We start from the raw sequence: 25,038 nt of genomic DNA, 5'->3' as shown, positions 1-25,038 counted from the left end.
GTGCTGCAATAGTATAAGGTAGATGCCAGAAAACATGGAGGAAACCATAACTCCATTACAAAGTATCAAAAACAGATAAAAAGGGTTCCCAAGTACAGACTAAAAGAATGAGTGAGTGTGGAAAAAGGTTCCCACTCTGGAGAAAAAGTCCAAAAATTCAATAGTCCAGAAAAAAAAGTGGGATGAATTACACTCAAGAAGGAAATTCTACCTAACAATTGGGAGTGGGCAACTGACAAATAGGTCTCCGAAAGAAGAGTATACAGTGATTTGCATAATTTAAGTGGTCTTCAACGTAAAGTTGCAGAGGTTAACAGGCCGATTCATGGAATAAATGTGCGCCGAAAATCCCGGCGCAGAGGGGCCAATACGTGCGCTGCGCTGAAAATTAGCGAAAAGCGCAGGGAAACCAGCGCACGTCGATTCATGGAAGTCCGTGCGCAAGAAAAGCAGAGGACGTGCCCTGAAAAAGCGCGCGGCGCAGGCCGGCGCACAGGTCAACCAACGTCGTGCGCCACGGCCACTGCGCTATCACTCCGAGCGCAGCGCACAGCTCTAAAGTAGGCGGAACACAGGGCGGAACACTCGGAATGGGGAATAAAATGGGGCACAACACTCGGAATGGGGAAGAATGTGGGCGGCACGGGGAAAGTATAGGAGGCAAGTGCGCGGAACGCCCACACGCTCGCATACAACACGTATTCATGGAATAGAATAGGGCAAAAAAGCGCACGCTCAAAGCAGCGCACAGGCACAAACAGGCACAAACACGACCGCCACAAGAAAGCAGGCGGTAGCGTCTCTGCGCCTGCAAGAAATGTGCGCTAAAAGGTGCGCCAACAAATAGCACCTATATACAGACATGATCAATGTCCAATACTGTGGCCCTCCAGGACAAATGACGTACAAAGGGGTACCCACAGACACGCGCTGAGAGAAAAAATAAACGTGTGCGTGCATACCGGGGTGCGCGGGAAGTTGCACACGCGATATGGCCGGGTACGTGGATTACAGGGGTGCGCGGGAAGTTCCACACGCGATTAGTCAGGGTACGTGGATTGCAGGGGTGCGCGGGAAGTTCCACACGCGATATGGCCGGGTACGTGGATTTCAGGGGTGCGCGGGAAGTTCCACACGCGATATGGCCGGGTACGTGGATTGCAGGGGTGCGCGGGAACTTCCACACGCGATTAGTCAGGGTACGTGGATTTCAGGGGTGCGCGGGAAGTCCCACACGCGAAATGGCCGTGTACGTGGATATCAGGGGTGCGCGGGAAGTCCCACACGCGATATGGCCGGGTACGTGGATTGCAGGGGTGCGCGGGAAGTTCCACACGCGATATGGCCGGGCACTTGGATTGCAGGGGTGCGCGGGAAGTTCCACACGCGATTAGTCAGGGTACGTGGATTGCAGGGGTGCGCGGGAAGTTCCACACGCGATATGGCCGGGTACGTGGATTGCAGGGGTGCGCGGGAAGTTCCACACGCGATTAGTCAGGGTACGTGGATTTCAGGGGTGCGCGGGAAGTCCCACACGCGAAATGGCCGTGTACGTGGATTTCAGGGGTGCGCGGGAAGTCCCACACGGGATATGGCCGGGTACGTGGATTGCAGGGGTGCGCGGGAAGTTCCACACGCGATATGGCCGGGCACGTGGATTGCAGGGGTGCGCGGGAAGTTCCACACGCGATATGGCCGGGTACGTGGATTGCAGGGGTGCGCGGAAAGTTCCACACGCGATTAGTCAGGGTACGTGGATTGCAGGGGTGCGCGGGAAGTTCCACACGCGATATGGCCGGGTACGTGGATTGCAGGGGTGCGCGGGAAGTTCCACACGCGATATGGCCGGGTACGTGGATTGCAGGGGTGCGCGGGAAGTTCCACACGCGATTAGTCAGGGTACGTGGATTTCAGGGGTGCGCGGGAAGTCCCACACGCGATATGGCCGGGTACGTGGATTTCAGGGGTGCGCGGGAAGTCCCACACGCGATATGGCCGGGTACGTGGATTGCAGGGTTGCGCGGGAAGTTCCACACGCGATATGGCCGGGCACGTGGATTGCAGGGGTGCGCGGGAAGTTCCACACGCGATTAGTCAGGGTACGTGGATTGCAGGGGTGCGCGGGAAGTTCCACACGCGATATGGCCGGGTACGTGGATTGCAGGGGTGCGCGGGAAGTTCCACACGCGATTAGTCAGGGTACGTGGATTTCAGGGGTGCGCGGGAAGTCCCACACGCGAAATGGCCGTGTACGTGGATTTCAGGGGTGCGCGGGAAGTCCCACACGCGATATGGCCGGGTACGTGGATTGCAGGGGTGCGCGGGAAGTTCCACACGCGATATGGCCGGGCACGTGGATTGCAGGGGTGCGCGGGAAGTTCCACACGCGATATGGCCGGGTACGTGGATTGCAGGGGTGCGCGGGAAGTTCCACACGCGATTAGTCAGGGTACGTGGATTGCAGGGGTGCGCGGGAAGTTCCACACGCGATATGGCCGGGTACGTGGATTGCAGGGGTGCGCGGGAAGTTCCACACGCGATATGGCCGGGTACGTGGATTGCAGGGGTGCGCGGGAAGTTCCACACGCGATTAGTCAGGGTACGTGGATTTCAGGGGTGCGCGGGAAGTCCCACACGCGATATGGCCGTGTACGTGGATTTCAGGGGTGCGCGGGAAGTCCCACACGCGATATGGCCGGGTACGTGGATTGCAGGGGTGCGCGGGAAGTTCCACACGCGATATGGCCGGGTACGTGGATTGCAGGGGTGCGCGGGAAGTTCCACACGCGATTAGTCAGGGTACGTGGATTTCAGGGGTGCGCGGGAAGTTCCACACGCGATATGGCAGGGTACGTGGATTTCAGGGGTGCGCGGGAAGTCCCACACGCGATATGGCCGGGTACGTGGATTTCAGGGGTGCGCGGGAAGTCCCACACGCGATATGGCAGGGTACGTGGATTTCAGGGGTGCGCGGGAAGTCCCACACGCGATATGGCCGGGTACGTGGATTGCAGGGGTGCGCGGGAAGTTCCACACGCGATTAGTCAGGGTACGTGGATTTCAGGGGTGCGCGGGAAGTTCCACACGCGATATGGCAGGGTACGTGGATTACAGGGGTGCGCGGGAAGTCCCACACGCGATATGGCCGGGTAAGTGGATTTCAGGGGTGCGCGGGAAGTTCCACACGCGATATGGCTGTGTGCTCCCAGGCATTACCTGTACACCCTCCACGGCCCCTGCAGGCAGCACACACCACAGGGAACTACCCTGCACACCTGCTCATGTCTCCCACCACCCCCACCCCCCATCCACCAGGGACACCCTCCACCAGGCCCCCACCCATGTCTCCCACCACCCCCACCCCCCATCCACCAGGGACACCCTCCACCAGGCCCCCACCCATGTCTCCCACCACCCCCAGCACTGTGGGGAACCTGCCAGCAGGCCCCCACCCATGTCCAACCCATGTCTCCCACCACCCCCACCCCCCATCCACCAGGGACACCCTCCACCAGGCCCCCACCCATGTCTCCCACCACCCCCAGCACTGTGGGGAACCTGCCAGCAGGCCCCCACCCATGTCCAACCCATGTCTCCCACCACCCCCACCCCCAGCACTGTGGGGAACCTGCCAGCAGGCCCCCACCCATGTCCAACCCATGTCTCCCACCACCCCCACCCCCAGCACTGTGGGGAACCTGCCAGCAGGCCCCCACCCATGTCCAACCCATGTCTCCCACCACCCCCACCCCCCATCCACCAGGGACACCCTCCACCAGGCCCCCACCCATGTCTCCCACCACCCCCAGCACTGTGGGGAACCTGCCAGCAGGCCCCCACCCATGTCCAACCCATGTCTCCCACCACCCCCACCCCCAGCACTGTGGGGAACCTGCCAGCAGGCCCCCACCCATGTCCAACCCATGTCTCCCACCACCCCCACCCCCAGCACTGTGGGGAACCTGCCAGCAGGCCCCCACCCATGTCCCCCTGGCCCCAGGTCCTGACGATACACAATCATGGCAGTAATGGCCAGCATACCCAGCACAAACACCCAGGCAAGGATTGCATGCACCCACATAGTGAATGCAATCACATGACACAACCCCAAAGGCAAGTATGCAAAAGAACACATGTCCGTCACACACACATACACAATGGGTGCAAGTGAATGTCAAAACCCATATCATGACATGTAAGAAACCAAAGAGAAAATAACACAAGTGTAAGATAATATAAAAATGTATTAAAAACACAAATCAAGTAAACCAATAAAACATACTACTATGTGGCAAAGTAAATAAAAGGTCCATGTCCGAGAACAAAAATGATAAACCAAAAAACAAAGGATTAAAAAATCAATATAATTTGTCCAAAGCAAAACCATGTAGTAGGAAATCAAAGAAAAACCATTACGTCATGGTGTAAACAATAAAAAATCTAAAAAATGTATCTCACAAAATATAACAATATATACAGGAATGTTCCAGGGTCCATGAGCCCAACAGCACAAATGAAACCTAATACTAACTAATAAAATAAATATGTACAAAAAAGTGGCCATTGTCCGAGCGGTCCAAAATAATAAAAATAAATAAAGGAAACCTAGCACTAACTAACTAAAAAACTATATACAAAGGCAGCGGGCTAGTCCTGCGGCTCACTTGGTGATGCTGGCCAGGGCATCCTCGAACTCCATGTCAATGTCCTGGAGGCGGGACTCTGTCCTGGCCCCGAGGTCTCGCAGGGACAACCCCATGTGCTCACCAAAATCCCTGCGAGCCTCCTCGAGGCACTCAGCCCGCCTCAATGCCCGATGCATGGAGATCTCCGCCCTGGCCATGGCGAGCCGCTCCTCTTCCGCCCGCTGCCGCTCCGCACCTATCCGCTGGCCAAACTCCTCCCACACGGAACACACCGCCATGCCAGGGTTGCCCTGCCCTCTGGCCGATGCCTGCCCCTCTGATCTTGATGGCCCTGAGCCATGATGCCTCCCACGTCGAGCCCGCTGCTGCCTCCGACGCCACTGCCTCTGCCAGCACGACGGCATCCAGGCTGATGGTAACCACCGACGCCGTCGTGCACGTGCCCTGCCCGATGATGCCGGCACATCTTCCATCTGCTGGGGTCCACTTGCTGTGTCGTCCACCCCTGCTGGACCTCCGACTCCCAACTGTGGCAGGGATGGGATCCCCACCGAGCTGGCTGCATTGGTCGGGGCAGGTCCACAGGGGGCCATGGTGGCATCTGGGCCGGAAGACGGCAAGGAGAACGACCGGTGGATAGCCTGCACAGAGGAGGAGAGGGCCGTCAGATTGGCCAACACATGCAGGAACCCCCCGAACATGGCCGATCCCAATTGGGCCACGTCGGCACGGTGCACTTCGTGATGACGTGCATGCTCCTCCCGGGAAGCACGCACGTCATCACGAATCACAGCCGTGCGCATCGCGACCCCATTCAGGACCTGCTCCACGCGGCCAGGGGTTCCCACGGCCGCAGGTGGAGGGGAGTCAGTTGACATGGACATCCCCACTACCTGCGGACGGGCCTGGGACGGGGCATCCCTGCTGGTGCATGGTGGTGCACTCACAGGGTCAGGGACAGCGACATGCACAGGCACCTCCACGGTGACCTGTGCTGCCTCCTGCCCCTGGCCCTGGACTGCACCACTTGCACCAGCAGGGATGCTCCCACCAGGCCCCATGTGTGCACCAGTGTCGGCCTCCTCCTCCTCTGTGCAAACCACCAACCTGGATTGCTCCTCACCGTCTCCCGCCGTAGCAGGCCCCTGTGGGGGCTCACCCACCCCTTCCGCTGCAGCCGTGGGGGCATCCCCGCCGCCTTGCTCCACAGCGCCGTCTCCGCCCTCTTCTTCACTAGCCGCTGCGTAGAGGGAGACAAAGGACACAAGCATCAGGCTACTGTAAAATGGTCCCCTAGACAGGAAGCAATAGCAGATGAGCACCCCTGTCAAAGTACACTTCCATCATGTCCCTCCACAACACATGGGTCAGTCCAGGCAAAACACACACAGTAACAGGCATGGTGCATGCCATGCACATTTCCATGCATGTCCAATTGACTCTTGAAACATTCAATGATATGTGACTCACATGCATCATGGCTCATGCATATCACATGCACACACTTCACCTCAGTCACATCCATCTGGCCCCAAACACAACGAACACAGGCGAAACAAGGGTTAGTTGGGTGCGTCACAGAATCTGTGCATTGTCACACACATGTGTCATGCATCCATGGCATGCACAAGTCACAGACACGCAGGTCAGGCACACAGACATGGCTACCATATATGTACCTGGCATCAGCACCCATCCTTCACCCCCATCCATGTCCAGGTACAGAGACTGGCATGCTCTCATGTCCTAAATCTGCATAGGGCTCCCCATGCCACATTTCAACACATGCAACAACCATGTGGGTCACACATCACTGGTCGCACATGCATTACCATGATGTACCTGCACACATACATGCATACATGGCCCATGGCACACATACAGGCAAGTATCATAGAACCAGCACACCGCAACATGCCCTGTCTCACACAGTAATGCTTGCACACTTACCGCTCAACTCCAGACGGGCCTCCCTCTCAAGGACCTGGGCGTGGAGCGCTGGGCGTACGCGTTCCAGGACCCTCTTCTGGATGGAACTCATGCGGGCCCGGCCCCACTCCACGAGGCGCCGGGCCTTCACAAGGGTCCTGGACCTCAAGTCCTCCCAGCGCTTCTTGATCTTCTGGACGTTGCGGGTTGCCACCCCCTCCGCGTTGATGGCAACCACACAGTCGGCCCAGATCCTCTCCCGTCCTTCCTTGCTGGCGCGGGACGATCCAAAGAGGGCATCATACTGCCCCAGGACATGCTCCACCAGGACACCAACTTCGGTGGCAGTGAAGCTGGTGCCCCTCTGCCCCTCTGGCCTGGGGTTGCCACTGGTGCCAGATGTCGAAGTGCCCGACATGGCAACCCCAGAGGCAGGTGTGGGTGGGCAACTGGGTCCTGGGGCTGGGCTGTGGAGCGATGTAATCCCAGTTGGGAGTCTTCAGTTCCAGCAGGGGTGGACACAGCAACTGGACCCCTGCAGATGGCTGATGTGCAGGCACCAAATGGCAGGGCACGGTGGCAGCAGGCAGGCAGGCAGGCAGCAGCAGATAGCACGTGGGAGGCTGCTCAAGGCACTGGGGGGGCAGTAACTCGGCCTTCTGGGCAGGAGCGTGGTGTTCCGTGTGTTTTCGGGTGGCCAGCTTGATACGGAGTGATTTGGCACGTGAAATTCCTGCACGTCAGCGTGAAATCCGAGGAAAGGGCCTTAGCGCGTAAGTGCATCAGCACGCATACGCGATTCTATTGGACCAGAGTCCCTCACCGCGTAAGCGCGTCTGACGTGATCCGCACGGGCGTTCCCCACTCAGCACGTGATGACGGAGCACACGTGGAAATACTGCACGTCAGAGTGTCATCGCGTGTAATTGGCCAAAAGTGCGCGTACACGCGATTGGCCAATGTACGTGTATTACATCGCGTGTAATTGGCCAAAAGTGCGCGTACACGCGATTGGCCAATGTACGTGTATTACATCGCGTGTAATTGGCCAAAAGTGCGCGTACACGCCATTGGCCTATGTACGTGTATTACAGGGGTGCGCGGGCACTTACACACGCAAGTACGTCAGCGCACCTGTATGCCTGCTGCGTGGGAATTCCCACACGCTATTGGAGTGGGAACTAGATTCCAGGGGTGCGAGGGTCACACGCTCGCCTAGAACACGCGCAAGGCATTAATTTGCGCACTCATCAATAAACAAGCCAGATGCCAGGATGAACATACCGTTCCTAGCAGCAGTGGCAGTGGGCTACCAAAGGAGGAGGAGGAGGAGAGTCAGGGCCAGAATATTCACACCCAGAACCAGCCTATTCGGGATGCCTGATGACCAGGTGTATGGGAGGTACAGGTTTCCAGCACACATCATACTGGACCTGGTCAGTGAGTGGGAGGATGACCTCACATCACCCACCCTGTGCTCCCAAGCACTCAGCCCCCTGCAGAAGGTCCTGAATGTACTGCACTTCTTGGCCACTGGATCCTTTCAGCGGACAAGTGCCATAGTGGGTGGTGTGTCACAGGCCACGCAGTCACGCTGCCTACACCAGGTCTTGAACATCATCACTGCACGGCCATCAGTCCGCAGGCACATATATCTCCCCAGGACTCATGCAGAAAGGCGGACGTGCATCCAGGAATTCTATGGTGTGGCTCAATTCCCCAAAGTGCTTGGTGCAATTGACTGCACACATGTGGCTCTACGTCCACCCAGGGCAACAGAGCACATCTATAGAAACCGCAAGCACTGGCATTCCATCAACGTGCAAGTTGTATGCAATGCCAAGGGAATAATCACATCAGTATATGCCAACTATCCCGGGTCCACCCACGACAGCTTCATCTACAGAATGTCTACACTATGCCGGGACCTGGAGGCTGGCCAGCATGGAGATACATGGCTGCTTGGTGAGCATGAATGCCACTGCACATGCATGCATGTCAGATACTGGGTCATGACACAACACCACTAATGATACCCATCACCACCTCCGCAGGGGACAGTGCCTACCCTATCAGCCCCCACATGATGACCCCAATCCGGAACCCCACCACGCCACCCGAGGTAAGGTACAACACAGCCCACATTGCAACACGGGGCATAGTGGAGCGCACATTCGGAGTGCTGAAGTCACGCTTTCGCTCCCTTGACCGTTCTGGCGGGCAGCTGTTATATGCTCCCCGAATAGTGTGCAGGATCATAGTGGCAGCATGTGTCCTGCACAACGTTGCAACACGCCGGGGCCTGCCCGTGGACATGGTGGTGCCCCCACATCCACAACCACATGCACGCCCGCTGCGCATGGGAGGGGAAAGGGCACGGGGGGTGGCAGCCCGTACGCAACTGGTGGCCAACTTCTTCACCTAGGAATCACAGTGCTGGCTAGTGCACACTGCTCTGGCACATACCATCTGACAATCAATGATGACACTACCTGACAATGTCACAAAATTACTTGACAATAAACTGTCAGATACACATCAGCCTGAGATTGTTAACATGGAAGTGTCACTATGTGTGCACCCCTACCTACACATACACCAGCAATGCATCACAACGAGAAGACACAACTCCATCAATCAAATATGCATTGCCACAGGCGATTCACTACATGACAACATTGCCATGTCACCCATTCCCTTCACAGTCCCGCCACTGAGGACACCATGTCATGGTATGTGAGAGCAAACAAACTGGCCATCACAACATGACACCGGTGTCACAAATAGCAGTGCCCCAAATGGAACATAGCCGCACTTGAACAGCTAACCGCGCTGGAGCCACTGCTACACACCTGTGTAAGAGTAATTTCAATCAAATTACACACCAACCCACCCTGAAGCCCACCCAAACAAGACACAATGCATGTAATCAATGGTAGTCTCATTACCTGATTCTGCTGGTATGTCCTCACCGTCCAGATGTACAGTGATGGCGCCACGCAAAAGTGTCAGTGCACATCTACCGACATGTAGTCTGACTCCAGAGAGTATGCCCGTGTGAAGAACTGTGTGAAATACCTGCAAAACATGAGCAACATATGTAAGTAGAGGCACATATCAAACCATCATGCATAGTTAGGTGCAACAACAATGTACACTATGAATGTCTACACAGTATTGACTATGGACTGGCCAACAGCTCATGGGAGTCCAATGTCACCGTGTAATTTGCTGTCACTTGGGCACACCCTTTGCAAGCCCATGGAAAGGGAAGCAGGAGGGGTGTGGATGTCTGCTACCCAAGCATCTAAACCAAACTCAGGACAAGCCTGCATGTGCCCAGCCACAATACAGTGTATGCCCAGGTACCCACACAAGGCAACACTCTTGGAAAAGAAAAAAGAAAATTGAGAAAAAATGGCCATGAAAGGGCCGGCGGGGGGGGGGGCCACCTATGAGGTCCGAGGACAGGATGCACGCCACAATCCACCTGTGTGGATCATGGGAAACTAAAACACCCCATAGGCTCGTGGCCCACACGGCTACTCTGTTGTGGGAGATGAGTCGCTATCGCTCTGGCCAGACCCTGCAGCTGACTCAGGAGGTGGGGGAGCTGCCTCAGAAGATGGTGTGACAATGGGAGGCAGCCCACGCAAAGCACGAGTTTGCTCCTCCATGGCTGCAAGCAGGCGGGTCTGGTAGTTCTGGTTCTGGGTTATAATCATGCGGAGGTCCCCATGCAGTAACTCCCGGGATGACCTGACCTCCGCACGAGTTGCCTGCATCTCGGCCGAGAGCGTCCGTGTCAGACGCTCCAGCTGCTCCTCTGTCCTTCTATGGGATGAAGCCTCAAGCTCTAACAGGGTCGACCTGAGGTGATGGAATTCTTCCCTCAGGCCTTCCCTGTGGCGCTGGGACTCCATGGAAAGTGATTCCCGCAGAGTCGCCAGTGCCGCCCGCCTGTCCTTGTTGGACGCCAACATATCCTCCCTGTGTGCCTGGCAGATGGACTCTGTAGCCTGCTCCAGTCGCTCCATCAGCCTTTCTGGGGGGACAATGGAAGTGGCCACCCTATCCATGGCCTGTGCAATCATCTCGGATGATGCTGCCTGTTGGTTGGCCATACCGTAGATGGATTGCTCCCAAGCGGTATTGCCAGGTGGCATACGGCCACCACGTTGACGGGCACCACACCTGCCTGGGGCAAGGCGGACTGCGCCTTGCTGTGCCGGCAAGGCCTCAGGCTGCAGGACTGCATTCCCTCTCTGATCTGCAGCCCCAGGAACAGGATCAGAGATTGTGTGGTGTGGCCCTGCATCCGTAACCACCGGAGGCTGAGCTGCCGACACTGACATCCCCATTGAGGGCAATGGCCCGGCTGCAGGTGGGTCGGACAGAGGAGATTCTCTCCCAAGAACACTCACCTGCGACTGCACATAGGTGTCATCCTCCGAGTCTACACCTGAATACTGCTCGGGGGAGGAACCCCCAGAGACACCCCTCGACAGCACGACCTGCAGCACTTGTGGGTTTTCACCCACAAACACACCACGTCCCTCACTTGTGGAAGGTCGGCCCGGGTTGCCCTCCTGGGACGGCTCAACCACCACATCCCCAGCATCAACAAGTGCTTCGTCCCCTGCAAAGACATGAAAGAGAAAAATGGAAACAGGCATTAGCACCATGGCATGCAACAAGGGCTGATGAACAACAGAGGCAGTAGTTCTACGACACATGTCCCACATGACTGGGAGACCTCCTATGCATTCACCATCACTGGGTCTGTAGGGGAGGCTCAGGGCATACAATGTACAGATTGGAGAGCAACGCCTGCTCACCATGCTGCCTAGCACTGCCATCACACATTGGCCGGTGATTGCCATGTCAAAGGCACATGCCATCACACACATGGCATGTGACATAGCCACCAAGTGAAGAGGGAGAGGAGGGCAACTTTTTTGGATTTCTACCACTCTGGTCCTGACATTGCATCATCACATCAATAAGTTGACATGTTGTACATGGATCTGCTAGTCCAAATTGGCCACGATGCACAGTGCCTTGTCTACATCAACAAAATGCAGTAAACAATGAGATTCCACCTCCCCATCACCTGTAAAGGAATCATATAGCATTCGTGAAGCACCGGTCCAGAAATGTATGAAGGTACAGCGGAGCACTGAGGGGTGGTGGGGCAGTAGGGGATGCCAGTCAACAATCCTACTGGTGCTGGTGTCATTCATGTCACGCAAGTGCAGGGGTGGGTGGCACAATGAAGTGCAAGGGGAAGTGGCGGCTGGAAGTGCTGTAAAAGGTAAGTAGGACTTAACGTCAAGGGCAGATGGTGTTAGGCGCAGACAAGTGCTGGGGGGGGGTGGCCTATAGGGGTACAGAGACAATCATGCAGTGCTGTGGGCTCGGAGGGGACAGGGGAGGTACACACTGCATCTGGCTCGGCAAGGTCCTTGCAGATTTCTATGTGTCCTGCAGAGTTGTCACATGCCGCAGATATGTGCCCTTGGATTGGGGATCTCATCTTGGTGAAAAGGGTGAGGCGCTATTGCCTTTGGAGCATGTGGCAGGCCAGTTTGCCAGAGGATGAGCATGATGCAGGACATTCCCTCTCTGCCACCCGGCACCTGTGGTCTGGGTTCACAAGATCCGAGTCATGCCAGGACTCTGCATTGGCATGGGGCTTCAGACAGGTGGTCATGACCGTGGCAAAGACATCCAGTGTACCTGACATAGAGTGGAGCATGGAGTGGGCCCTGTCAGGATGGGAGTGAGCCTAAGGGGGAGCTGGATGGGGGGGAGATTTTGGCAGCATGAGCCTCGACTGACACACACTTCATGGGTTGGAATACCAAGAAGGTGTGTGACAGTGGTGAGGGTGGCTTTGCCTGTGGGGTGGTGAGGGTGAGCTGGGAGGAGAGGAGAATGTGATCACTCCAGGAGAGAGGAGTGCAGAGATGGACGGAGAGGGGAAAGTCAGATGAGATCAGAGCATCAAGAGTGTGCCCTGCAGAATGAGTAGGGACAGACGGGAGTCTAGAGGGTGAGAGGGAGTTGCTGAGGTCACAGAAAGGTCACGTGGGGGGGTCAACAAGCATGCAGGTGGATGCGTACAGCAACAAGGAAGAGGATTTCTGTGTCTGGGGACATGAGTGAGGAGGAGAGGTGAGGACACTCAGAAAGGAAGTAGTACATTTGACCAGTTTTCCCAGACACAGTACGCACAGTTTGTGAATGTCAAGGTGTGGTAGAGAGAGACGTCACACAAGCCATTCCAGAGTGGAGTAGGTCTAAGTAGGAGTGACAGTGGCAGGAATACCCTCAGGGAAGCCAAGGGCACACCCCCCCTGCACAGTAGTGGCGGGCCAAGGAGAGGGTCTCCTGAACATCAGGTAGGAGTGTGTGAAGGATGCAGACAGAGCTGGCCGTCAGACATGTTTCCATGAGACCAAGGATGTCAAGGTGCATAACCTCATGTAAGTGACAGATATCGGAGGAATGCCTGATGCAGCCGCAGTGAAAGGAGTGTAATTGTGGAGGAGGTTGACAGCCTTGGAGGACTTACGGGGAGTGCTAGAGATCAGAGGTGCAGCATGTGTAGGAGTTGGAGTGGGAGGCGGAGAAGGATCATGGGAGGGTGCAGGGAGGCAGTGCAGGATTGATGAGGAGAGAGGAGGGGGGACAGCAGGAGAGGAAAGGAAGTTGATGAGATGTGGGTAGCATTTCTCAAGGAGAATGAGGTTGGCCTAAGGGCCTTGGACTGAGATGCTCCCATTACCATGCACATCAATTGTGGCCTCTGAGGATTGGAAGGAGGCCAGGAGTACACCCCAACGGGTCCCACCATTGATGGTGGAAGAGGAGCAAGGAGAGAGGACAGGGACCATGTGAAGGGTCTATGGGACAGGCAAAGGCATGTATGAGCAGATGTCAGTGAGAGTTGGCTTTGAGTAGGCTCAGATGCACTTGTCAGCAATAGGGTGGGTCGCATTGGAGGGCAGGGTGCCCTCATTTGACTGTTAGCAAGCAGGTGTCGTGAGTAGGGCACGATGGTCTGAACTGTAGAAGTCAGGGAAGATAGACCATGAAGAGCAGCATGGAGTGTGAGGGAATGGGGCTCGAAACCAGACGGTACCAAAGAACACAGGTAGGAGGTGGATGTCAAGGCAACATCCACAGTATGACAGCATGTTGGTTGGCATTTATATACAGAGGACGCATTAGCATGTGGTATCATTGCATGTCAGGCATGTGAAGATGAAACTTGATTGGCTGGGGGAAAGTATAGGAATGGTATGTAAGACATCAGATGAATAGACAGGGGAGTATGAGCAACAATGTAGTGACAAAATGACAATTCAAGGGCAACTTCCATGGTGTAGGGCCATATGTGCACTGTTGCCAGTTGGGATAGTGCTGTGAGCAGATGGTGTTGCACTGAACATACTGGATGAGGCACATGGGTGCCACTATCAACTCTGCCACACACCCCCTTGACAGGCACCCAACATGAATGCTTCACACACACACCATGCACATGGATAATACACACATGCATGTGCACTCACCGGATGATGCCTCGTAATCAGGGAGATCTCCCACACCTTGGAGTTGTCCCTTGGTGACGTAGGATCCAGCTACGGACTCGTGTGGTGTGAGTTCTATTTCCTGTGCTGGGGACCCACCTCCAGTCACCAAGGTTGCGGCATGACTTGAGGCCAGCTTATCCTTTGCCCTGCGCTTAAGGTCATTCCAGCGCTTCTGGCAATCACTAGCTGTGCGCCTCACTACTCCAAGGGCACTTATTCTGTCAGCAATGGTCTGCCAGTGTGCCTGGTGTCTGGCATGTGTGGTCTTGGACCCTGCAACGATGACCATTTCCCTATCATGATCTGACACATACTGAACAAGTGCATTCAGTTCGGCGTCTGTGAAGCTTGGCTTCCTTGATGGGCCGGACTGTGCAGCCGTGCCTGGGGAATCAGCCTGTGCCGGACGTGCACTCTTCCTCTTGCGCTTGGAAGGGGGTGGGGATCCAGAGTGTCCTACGCCGCTGTGGACACTAGGGGCAGGAGCCGTGGTGGACTCAGTACTGGGTGTGTGGGATTGCACACTCAGCATGGGAGTAGGTGCAGGCATTGGGGGTAGTGGGATGGGGTCAGGCCTGATCTGAGGTGCATGAACTAGGACCGACACAGTCTTTGCAGGGTGTATGAGAGGTGGGGTGGATGGAGCCACACCCTGGCTACGGGGGCCAGCAGATGACCTATCTGGCATAGATGCGCGTGCCCTGATGACACCAATGTGCACCGGTGCACGTGCAGTGGACCTGCTGACCTGGATGTCAGCGATGGGATCACCCTCGGACAGGTCTGCTGCCACAATGGGCTGGTCCGACAAGGGCTGATCAGGGTTGGTATCAGCCACATGACCCTCAACTGGGGGGGGGGGGGCATGGGTGTCCCTGACTGGTCCTCCAGACTGGGGGGGACAGGGGCACCCTGCAAGTCACAACCACGTCCCCTAGCGGATCCTCCACGGCCACCACGTGTGGCTCGGCCACCTTTGCCACCCTTACGGCTTGCACGCCTCCCAACCATGGCACTGATGTTATTGTGCGTATGGGAGTCGGTGTGCACAATTGTCCTGGGCAATTGGGTGTCAAAGGGGTTGGGTACCAGATGGTATTCGTACCCTAGTGCAGTGGCAAGGCTATATGACACCCCTGGGGAAAGATGACGGGTCACGCAACGCACAGGCACCCCAGAAAAGTTAAGGAACGTGCACAATACCCCTCCTAGACCACGTGTGCTGATGGAAAACCCTGCACTACGCTGTGGCATCCAGTAACACAATGAACGTATGCGTGTCACACGCAGCCTAGAATGACCTCTGAAGGGGTAGGCTACACACGGGGCAAGCACAGAAGTTAGATACGTGCATGACTCACCGTCTGCCAGGTAAAAGAGCGTGAAAAATGAGTGCGTTTGGTTGGCAACACCCCCGCCAAAAGAAGATGTGTACGCTGTCTGAGGAGACAGGACAACAGTAGAAGGGGACACTGTTTGAGGGAACAGGCCCAGGTAAACCAGTACAAGAGGAAAAAGAGAAAAAGCTGTCAGAGGTAACAGGGAGTACGAACTGGAAACGCCGTGAAGTAAATCGCGTGTGAAACGACAAGAAGTACAGAATTCACCCACTCGCTCTCCACGAAAAGCACGTACAAGGAAATGGTGTTCTACACTACCTTATATACAGGCCCACACGTACAGCGTCACTTACGGCGTGTACGTGCTTGGCCCATGTTCACCAATCACACGCTTTGTCACTTCTGCGTGTGGATCCTTTTTCACCAATCACACGCTTTGACACTCCTGCGTGTAGCTCACTTTTCACCAATCACACGCTTTGTCACTCCTGCGTGTAGATCCATTTTCACCAATCACACGCTTTGTCACTCCTGCGTGTAGATCCATTTTCACCAATCACACGCTTTGACACTGCACGTGCAGGTAACTATAGACGCACATATGCTGGTGACGGGTTTTCGCGCGATTCACTGAGTGTGGGGTTTTCACGTGCAAAATCACTCCCTATCAGGCTGTCCACGCGTTCAAACACGAAAGACCACGCTCCTGGCCAGGAGACGAAATTACAGTCCCCCAGAGCCCTGAGCACGCTCCCACCTGCCATCTGCTGCTGCCTGACTGCCTGCTGGCCACGTGCCCCACAGTGCTGGTGGGTGGGGGTGGTGGGAGACATGGGTGGGGGCCTGGTGGAGGGTGCCCCTGGTGGATGGGGGGTGGGGGTGGTGGGAGACATGGGTGGGGGCCTGATGGCAGGTGCCCCTGCACTGCTGGGGGGTGGGGGTGGTGGGAGACATGGGTGGGGGCCTGGTGGAGGGTGCCCCTGGTGGATGGGGGTGCAGGGGGACATGATCAGGTGTGCAGGGTAGTCCCCTGTTTTGTGGGCTGCCTGCAGGGGCCGTGGAGGGTGTACAGGGTACACCTGTGAGGGCCCACCCAGCCTATTCGCGTGTGATAATTCCCACGCACCCCTGTAATACACGTACCCTGGCCAATCGCGTGTTGAACTTCCCGCTACCCCTGTAATACACGCACCCTGGCTGTTCGCGTGTGATAATTCCCGCGTACCACTGTGATACACGTTCCCTGGCCTATCGCGTGTTCTACTTCACGCGTACCCCTGTAATACACGTTCCCTGGCCATTCGCGTGTTGAACTTCCCGCTACCCCTGTAATACACGCACCCTGGCTGTTCGCGTGTGATAATTCCCGCGTAACCCGTGTAATACACGTTCCCTGGCCTATCGCGTGTTCTACTTCACGCGTACCCCTGTAATACACGTACCCTGGCTGTTCGCGTGTGATAATTCCCGCGTACCCCTGTAATTCACGTTCCCTGGCCTATCGCGTGTTCTACTTCACGCGTACCCCTGTAATACGCGTTCCCTGGCTGTTCGCGTGTGATAATTCCCGCGTACCCCTGTAATTCACGTTCCCTGCCTAGTCGCGTGTAGAACTTCCCGCGTACTCCTGATTTGAAGATTGCCCGCTTTGCTTTCCTTGTTTGCCTGCCCTGTGAAGTGGTCCAGGGTTAGCGCAGCCCTTAGCGATGATTTAGCGATTTTGATGGCTTTTCCTTGCGCGAGGGCGTTCTTGGGGGCGTTACTGGCGCTGCTGCAGGCTCGCTGCGATTCTCTGCGCCACGGCTGGTTTGGGAGCATGAAATCCATGAATACGCTGTGCGCGGAAATCAGTTTTAGCGCACGTGCCTGGCGCAGACTATCGCAGGCGCTCGCTGTGCGCCAGCCGCGTGCGCTACTTGTGCGCTGGATTCTATGAATTACCCTGTAAGTGTTTTATTGAGATTAGCCTTGTGCATGGAATGATCACTCCACAAAAATGTTTATTTTATTTATTTTTGCATTCATTTCAGAACACAAAGCCCTGAGGCATCTAGGCGTTAGTTACAGAAAGTGCATTAAAGGTAAGAATCACAATAGGTAAGCATATACATATTGGCACGGCCTAACCTCATGGTGCAGGATAGGCATAAGCAAGAAATTACATTCGCAGCACAGGCTGCCTGAGTCTTAGTGAGTTGCAAGATATTACATTCATAGCACAAGGCTGAGTTAGTCATAATAGGTAAAATGCAGGATATTACATTTGCAGCACAAGGCCGAGTTGGTCATTGTGGGTAGGTTGCAGGAAAATACTTAGCAGCACAGGCTGCACAAGTCGTAATAGATAAATTGCAGGAAATTACTTTGGAAGCACATGGTTGTGCTAGACTTGAATTGATCGACACACTGGCAGAGAGCCACAGCATTATCAGAATATGCAGGAACCATTTAGGGTGGTGTTAGCAGTCCCAGCAATAACGCAGTGGCAGAGTGCCAACGTTGAAGGTAAGACAGAGAGACACACACTCATATTTTAACCTGCCACCTTGATCAGGTTGGGGTCAATTTCTCTTGTTGATAATGTCGGGGTTCCATAAGTCAACAGATAAGTTGATTACAAGGCCAAGGGCATCAATAAGGAGTCCCCCATCACATGGAAAAGTGATGAATCTTCGTGTTTCTGATTTTTGTCACCATGCTTTCTGGGGATGGCGAGCCTTACAACTGACATGGTTTTTACAGCTGTTCATTGATGTGGGCCCACATTCCCTTTTAGGAGGCATAAACCTTGGTTACATTTCCAGGCTATGGACTGAAATTCAAGTCATTTTAGTGCCTGGCCTCAGTATCAGCCATCTATTGGAAAACCACTTTCAAAATTACCCAAGCAAGGGTACCCTGGGCAAACGTTTCTGATTAATAGCTACTCATCACGTTTGATGGGGAAAGAACTATTGCAGAGACTGCGTACTTAGCTTCATGGCTACTTTTTGTTAGACGCCAAGGCAGATGGGAAGAGGAGGGGTTGTTGTCAAGAGAGTGCAATCACAGGATATAAACATTTTTTTTAAAAACAGAATTTAGCAAATCAATCTACTACGATGTGACAAAATGATGTTCCAAGACCAACAAATGCCAATCCCACCAGTATGGGCAACAAAATATTTAAATATAACTACTTATTCATATTGCTTAATGCCAGTACGCCTGAGATCCTTCTCATTGGGACTCCTGCTCCCACTTTCCCTCCATCACTGTTGTCGCCCTCCTTGGGCCCTCTTCCTTTGCCTTCCTGTGAGGCTAAACCCCTTGGTGTCATCTTCGACTCCACTCTCTCCTTCTCTCTTCAAATCACAGACCTTTCCAAGAAGGACCTCTACCAGCTGCACTTCCTCAGAGGTGGTATTCTTTTTGTCACTTCCCCAGAGTTTCACTGTTTCCAGAGCCCTGGTTCTCTCTAGGCTGGACTACTGCAACAGCCTCGTTCTCAATCTGCCTCCCTCTACTGCCCGCCCTCAGCAACTAATACAGAACAGGACTGCGAGACTTGTCCTTGGCCTCAAGCCCAGGGACCGTATATCTCCAGCACTGAAATCTCTCCACTGGCTCCCGGTGGCTGCAAGGATCGAGTTCAAGACCATCTGCAACGTCCACAAGGCTTTTTGGGGCCGTAGCCCACACTACATCCAACTCTCTTTTCCAAAACACCTTCCTTTTCGAGCCCTTCGCTCAGCCACCTCCAACTCTGAGGGTCAGACACATCTCCAGGCACAGAGTGGAGGTAGATCTCTTTCCTCTGCAGGTGCCACCCTCTGGAATGGCCTCCCTGCCCCACTCAAACTTGAGCCGGACCACCTGAAGTTCTGTAAGCAGTTCAAGACCTTTTCGCTTCTGCTTTCTCTCTCTCCCCTGCTGACAACCTGTCTGCTGCACCGACTGGTCACCTGGCTACCCTCATAGGCTAACTGGTACCAGGCTCCCCCATGACGAGTAGCCCCCTGCACTGCCTCTGGGCCTACTGTGCAATTAGGGGCTTTATCTGGAACCCTATAGTCCCCTGCCTCCTTGCACTTACCCAGAGCCGCGCTGCCCTTTTTCAGAGCAATGCTCCCTGATTGCACTTTCCCCATCATCTCCCCCTGGCTTTTCCCCTCTCCCCCACCTGCATTTTTGCATATCGCACTTGCACGATGTGAATGAGGCAAGGCCTAGTGAGATCGTTTGTTTTGTCCTCCCTGTCTTCCCTGCCTTGTCTTGTTGCGCCTCGAAACACTTTTGTATAGGCGCATTATAAATGACTTCTATCATATCTTTGTTGCGTATGTCAAAAAACGGTTGTAGTAAGTGCTAGCTAAAGAAAAACAAGCAATAAAAACATGTTATTTGTTGTGCTTCCTTTTGGAAAACCTTTCTGGATGATTGAGGCACCAAAGACAAGATAGGGTTGCATGCTTTGCATAATCCTAACACAATAACGATGCAGTAACAACTCAAATTCCATGGGGCATGAAACAAAAACGGGCTCTTACCCTCTGCCAGCACTTGCCAAAGTTTTCTGGACGAGACCTTCATTTAACTAGGCCTCCTGTATAAACAGTCCCACGTGCATCAAAAATGCAGCATCATGAAATGTAGATCTAAATTACGGAATTGGTTGAATCAGCTGACTGGGCTCTTAGGCACCTTGTAAAATGTCTGCATTTCAAACCAAAGCTCTTTAACCAGCAACTCATTAAAAACGTGCATAGGTTAACATTCACATGGCTTATTTTCCATTCAATCCCCACGCATAAAAACTCTTAAAACCAAACATGTATAGATTCTTACCCGCAGTATAATTCCAACGCATACGCGAGGTTTAACTTAATAAGGAATCAGACTTATATTGCACTCCATGCTTCATTTTGGGTGAGCAAGCGTTTACTGGTTAGGCACTAGGATTATTACTAAGGGCAATGAAAGCCTACTAGCACTCACCACTTTGTTAGGATCATTGCGATGGTTCTCCATGCAGTGCTTCACTAGCTCCTGCTGGTCAAGATTCCGAGCCCCACAATATGGGCAAACAAACGTTGAACGATTTGGGATGTTTCTACAAAAAAAAAAGACATCCATTCAAACTTTGATAACTTACAGCACTTTCTTGAAAAAACAAAACAAGTCTTTACCCATGACTTCGGTAAAATGTTGAGCATTTTTATGAAAGGTATCACAAATGGCCCACTCTGTTTGCTCCTACTCCCATGAATCAATATTTTAGTACTTCCTGTGCCTCTCATAATAATAATGCTGTTTTGTAGCAGAATAATGATGCATCACAAGGTGTATGGTGTTTGAACGAAATGGACTTCATTCTCACTTTCTTGAGAAAAAGTTGGATTGAAAACCTACATGGACTAAGGGTTTTCTCTAGTACAAATAAGGATTTTCGAAGGCAAAATCGTGTCAAGTATTGGTCAACGAAAGTGGGGGGAGGAAGGGGCTTCTCTGCGTCGATTACCTTAATAACCCACTTTCCAAGTCAATAAGTCTAAACCTATTCTTAAGAGTCCTTGTCCCTTTTGGGACCCCATAGTCTAGAAACAATGTTCCAAATTATGTCGGCAAAAGAAACTCAAACATAATTTTAACAAGTCTTTTAGCCTCCTGCCTACCCATTTCCATTACCAAAACCACATGTACTTTGTAATTTTGGTAATGTAAAGGGTTCCTTATTTTAGGCAAGTTACTGGGACACCCAAGTATTTCTTTAGAGTACCTTAATCTATTAAACACACATTTTGTAAGGTGTGGCTAACGAAACTTATTTGGAGGTTCTAGCAGGGGAGAGCAGCTACTCGTATACCCTGGAGACAGATCAGAGACTACATCTTGTAACGGGGAAGAGCTGTCATCTGCGACAGAGAGCACTGCTTTGGGAGGTACACACACAAGTAGGAGTGAAGGAGGAAGGGGACACTAGCCTAGACAGCGAGATCCGCCAAATCAACCGTATCGATCAAAAGGGGTGAGAGATGTCATAGCCAGGTTACTGTATCATCCAGGTCTGGCCAACAAAAAAAGCCTAATATCAAATGTCCATTACTAAGCTAATCAAAACTAAAGCAAACTTGGGCGCCTGGGATAGTTCCATCCGTAAAGGATTTACTCACAGTATGGCCCTGGACCCTTCCTTCGCACCTCTGCTTTCACCACTTTTCCCAGTACCTTTCCCCCAGGTCTTCTACAGCTTTCTCTTCTAGGCTTGATTATATTCACCAGTGAGCTTCTCCTTGCTCTTAGGTTTCTAGGGTTCTTGGAAGGTCTGGGTTTGAACCTGGGTTGCTCAGGTTTCACAGTCGGTCCCTCCTAGACCTTAGGTTCTCTCGGGATTCACAAAAGCTCCCCCCGAATTTTGGGGTATCTTCAGGAGTCACAACAGGTCCCTCCAGGAACAAGGGTTTTTTCAGGATTCATAGAAGGTCAATGGATATTTCTCCTCCTCGCATACAGGTTCCTTTTCAGACAGTCAATATTCTATCACCTGTCTCCCACAGGACAAGGTTCGCTTACTGTTTGCCAGGGGTTGCTAGTGGAAAGCGTGGCGGGTCAGAAGGGTAGACAGGTTTCTTCCATTACTGGACTTTTATTCAAAATAAAGAGAAGACAAACTCCGAACTATCCCTAAACTATGGAACTTCCCCACCTAACAAACTAACTAGGGGGCTAGTCTGTCATATCCAAAAGAAAGATCTGTCCTCTGTCAAAGCTAAACCATTCTGTCCCTAACAGTATCCAGTTAAATTGTCTAAAACTTTTTTTCGAATGCCATTTAGTAGAAAAAAAAGTACCTAAAAGTACCTAAAAAATGTTGAATTTTTTATTTTTATTTTATGTTTAGCTTGTAAAAAAAAGTGTAAATAAAAGAAACGGGGGTTTGGGGGGGAACCCTCCCCCATTAAAACAAACAAACAAAAAAAAAGGCATTCTACATTTTTTTCGAAAGAGTGACATTCGAAATAGTCACTATAAACCGTCCCTAACACTATCAAAACAACTTAAGCATAGGAAAATGACCCCCTTCTCCTGTGGTCTGCTTTTCAGAACAGTCACTTTAGTAACTTAATTGTAGATAGTTCTTAGCAACTATTTTGAACAGTTCATTCAGTTCAGAAATAGGGCTCTTCAGTTTCTCTGGTGTCCTTGGCACCTTACTTTGCCCTTCTGAGGTTATTCTTTGCTTGCTCTTTTTATTTGGTACACTTGGTACTTTGTCTATAAACAAATGTCCATAGTGTCTCCAGGCGGGACCAGCCATAAGGATTCTCAAATAAACTCGTGTTTCTCGCTTTCTCTTGACAGTCATGGAAACTAGTATACACATATCCAAAAAGATGATCTTGTATTCGCTTCATTGGTTTTACTGGGATGAGTATGAATGTCCAGTAATGATTCTCTTCTGTTTCTACTTCTTTAGTTTTACTGGGATCAGTATGAGGGTGCCAGTAATGATTCGCACTTCTCTTCACCTCTTTGTTATTACTGGGACAAGTAGAAGGGTGACAGTAATGATACTCGCTACTTTCCACTTCTTTTAGATTACTGGGATGAGTATAAGAGTACCAGTAATGATTCCACTTCTTTCCGAATCTTTCGTATTACTGAGACAAGTATGACCATACAAGTAAAGATTCCCTTCGTTCTCCACTGTCCTTTCTTTCTTATCAATGTCCCCATACAACTTCCCATTCAAATATTGGGTTGCATTCCTCACTGTGACAAGCATGATTATTATGCTTGTTAGGTTCATTATCCCTCCCGGGTCTCCCGTCACCCAGTTACCTCTCTGAATTCCGGTTAGCGTCACTGGGCCTGCGATCAGCATAGGATGCTTCCTTCTGTTCGCCAGGCTGGCCCCTTGCCTCTCGACTTTTCTCTCCCGTTCTGTGCATCTGATCTGGGTCAGGAACAGGTCTGTGGTTTCGGCGTCGTTCTTGGACAAAACAGTCCACCGCCTCTCTGTCACACCACCACTTAGGACTCAGTAGGCAGTCTGAGGTTTCCTTCTCCCAGCTCTTCAGCCTGTATGCTTTCCTTGCTTTGCCTTCACTTGCCAGCTAGCTTGTTTCCTGGTTTCCAAGTTGCGTGTCTCGGTCCGGGTCAGCTTCTCCTCCTCTTTTTATGATGCTTAGCTGAGCTTTCCCCGGCGGAGCGTCCAAGTCCTTTTTTTCTGTTGCCCGAGTACTCTGCATGCCTCAGACAATCTTCCTCACAACATTGTACTCATTTTCTTTCTGATAGGAATTTAGTGTTTCTGTACCACAGTGTCATGAACCATCGCCTACGTCCTTTCTGGACTTCGTGGTCCCTGACCCATAGGGGATTAAATGCCGTAATCCTTCCAAGATGGCCGCTTGACACGCTGAGCTGCTTGTTCCGTTCTACTAAACAGACATGCCGCCGCGGCCCTGCGCGTCTCAACGCTAACCCTTGCTGTAGTTGGACGTGTGTTACCGGAGTTCTCTCGGGGCTTTATACTGAATCCTGTTTCCCGGTTCCTTGAATCTCCCTTCCTTCCTTCTTTCCTCAAACTTACCTTATAGCTACCTGGATTTTCGGCCGTGCTCGGGTCACGGCATTCTGTGTCTACGAGCTCGGACATTGTTCCTTCCTGGTCTCCGTCCTAGACATCTGAACGTATCCTGGAGTTGGATTGTTATCCTCACGCTGGAATCCAAAGACCAGCACACAGGTTTATACAAATCTCAGGCCGGGCGAAAGAAGTCACTAAAGAAGGTCTCAAGCAAACAACAAAAACAGGTGAGAAGGTGAAGAGACTTGTGACAGATTGAGACGCCAACAAAACGATACAGACACAGAGATGGAAGCCGCGGTTCAAGACCTCATGCGAGGCATAAAGGAACTAACCACAGAAGTCCAGAACCTTAAAGCTGAGAATGTTGCATTAAAGCAGTTAGTCTTGTCACGTGACTCTGCAACTAAGGAAAGCATGTTATTGGGAGGAGTAATGGACAAATTTGATGGTTCTTCAAAGACCCTCTGTGCCTTCCTTGATTCATGTTTGGTACACTTCACCTTCAAGCCCTACTACTTTTCCACTCCTAGAGCAAAGGTGGGGTTCATGATCTCACACCTCACCGGTAACGCCTTGACCTGGGCAACCCCATAGTCAATTCGGGCAACGCCCTCCTGGATAATTATGATGGGTTCGTGGAAGCCCTAAAGGCTATGTTTGATCGCCCAGAGCAGGTTTACAGTGCTCAAGAACGTTTGCTTGAATTTCAACAAGGATCCCAGGATATGCTTACCTATGTGGCCCGCTTTAAACAACTTGTGAAGGAAGCTGATTGGTCTCAAGAAGCCAGCTTCACCCTCTACCGAAGAGGCCTGAATGAAGAAATAAAGGACGAGTTAGCCAGGGTAGCTCGCCCAAACTCCTTCCAGGCTCTCATGGACCTTTCCTTGCAAATCGACTTTCGAATCCAGGAAAGAAAGGCAGAGAAAAAGAAGTCTAAGTCAACC

At 52.6% G+C, this 25,038-nt stretch overlaps 1 protein-coding gene across 4 annotated transcripts in view; it reads right to left on the bottom strand.

Annotated features, from left to right (window-relative positions):
• Positions 1-25,038, bottom strand: part of RNF166 (ring finger protein 166) — a 784,597-nt gene that overhangs the window by 182,491 nt on the left and 577,068 nt on the right. For all 4 annotated transcript variants that reach the window (XR_011283423.1, XR_011283424.1, XM_069635933.1 and 1 more), the window contains exon 4: positions 20,494-20,608. Coding sequence is in view for 2 of the 4 variants with exons in the window: in XM_069635933.1 (XP_069492034.1) it covers positions 20,494-20,608 (115 nt within the window). In the remaining 2 variants the exon portion in view is untranslated. The remainder of the gene's footprint in view (positions 1-20,493; positions 20,609-25,038) is intronic.

This window comes from Ambystoma mexicanum, chromosome 1q (genome assembly GCF_040938575.1).
Source record: "Ambystoma mexicanum isolate Mex_15411 chromosome 1q, UKY_AmexF1_1, whole genome shotgun sequence".
Taxonomy (NCBI): domain Eukaryota; kingdom Metazoa; phylum Chordata; class Amphibia; order Caudata; family Ambystomatidae; genus Ambystoma; species Ambystoma mexicanum.
Note: the sequence above shows the minus strand (reverse complement) of the source record. Positions and strands in the feature narration are given on the sequence as shown.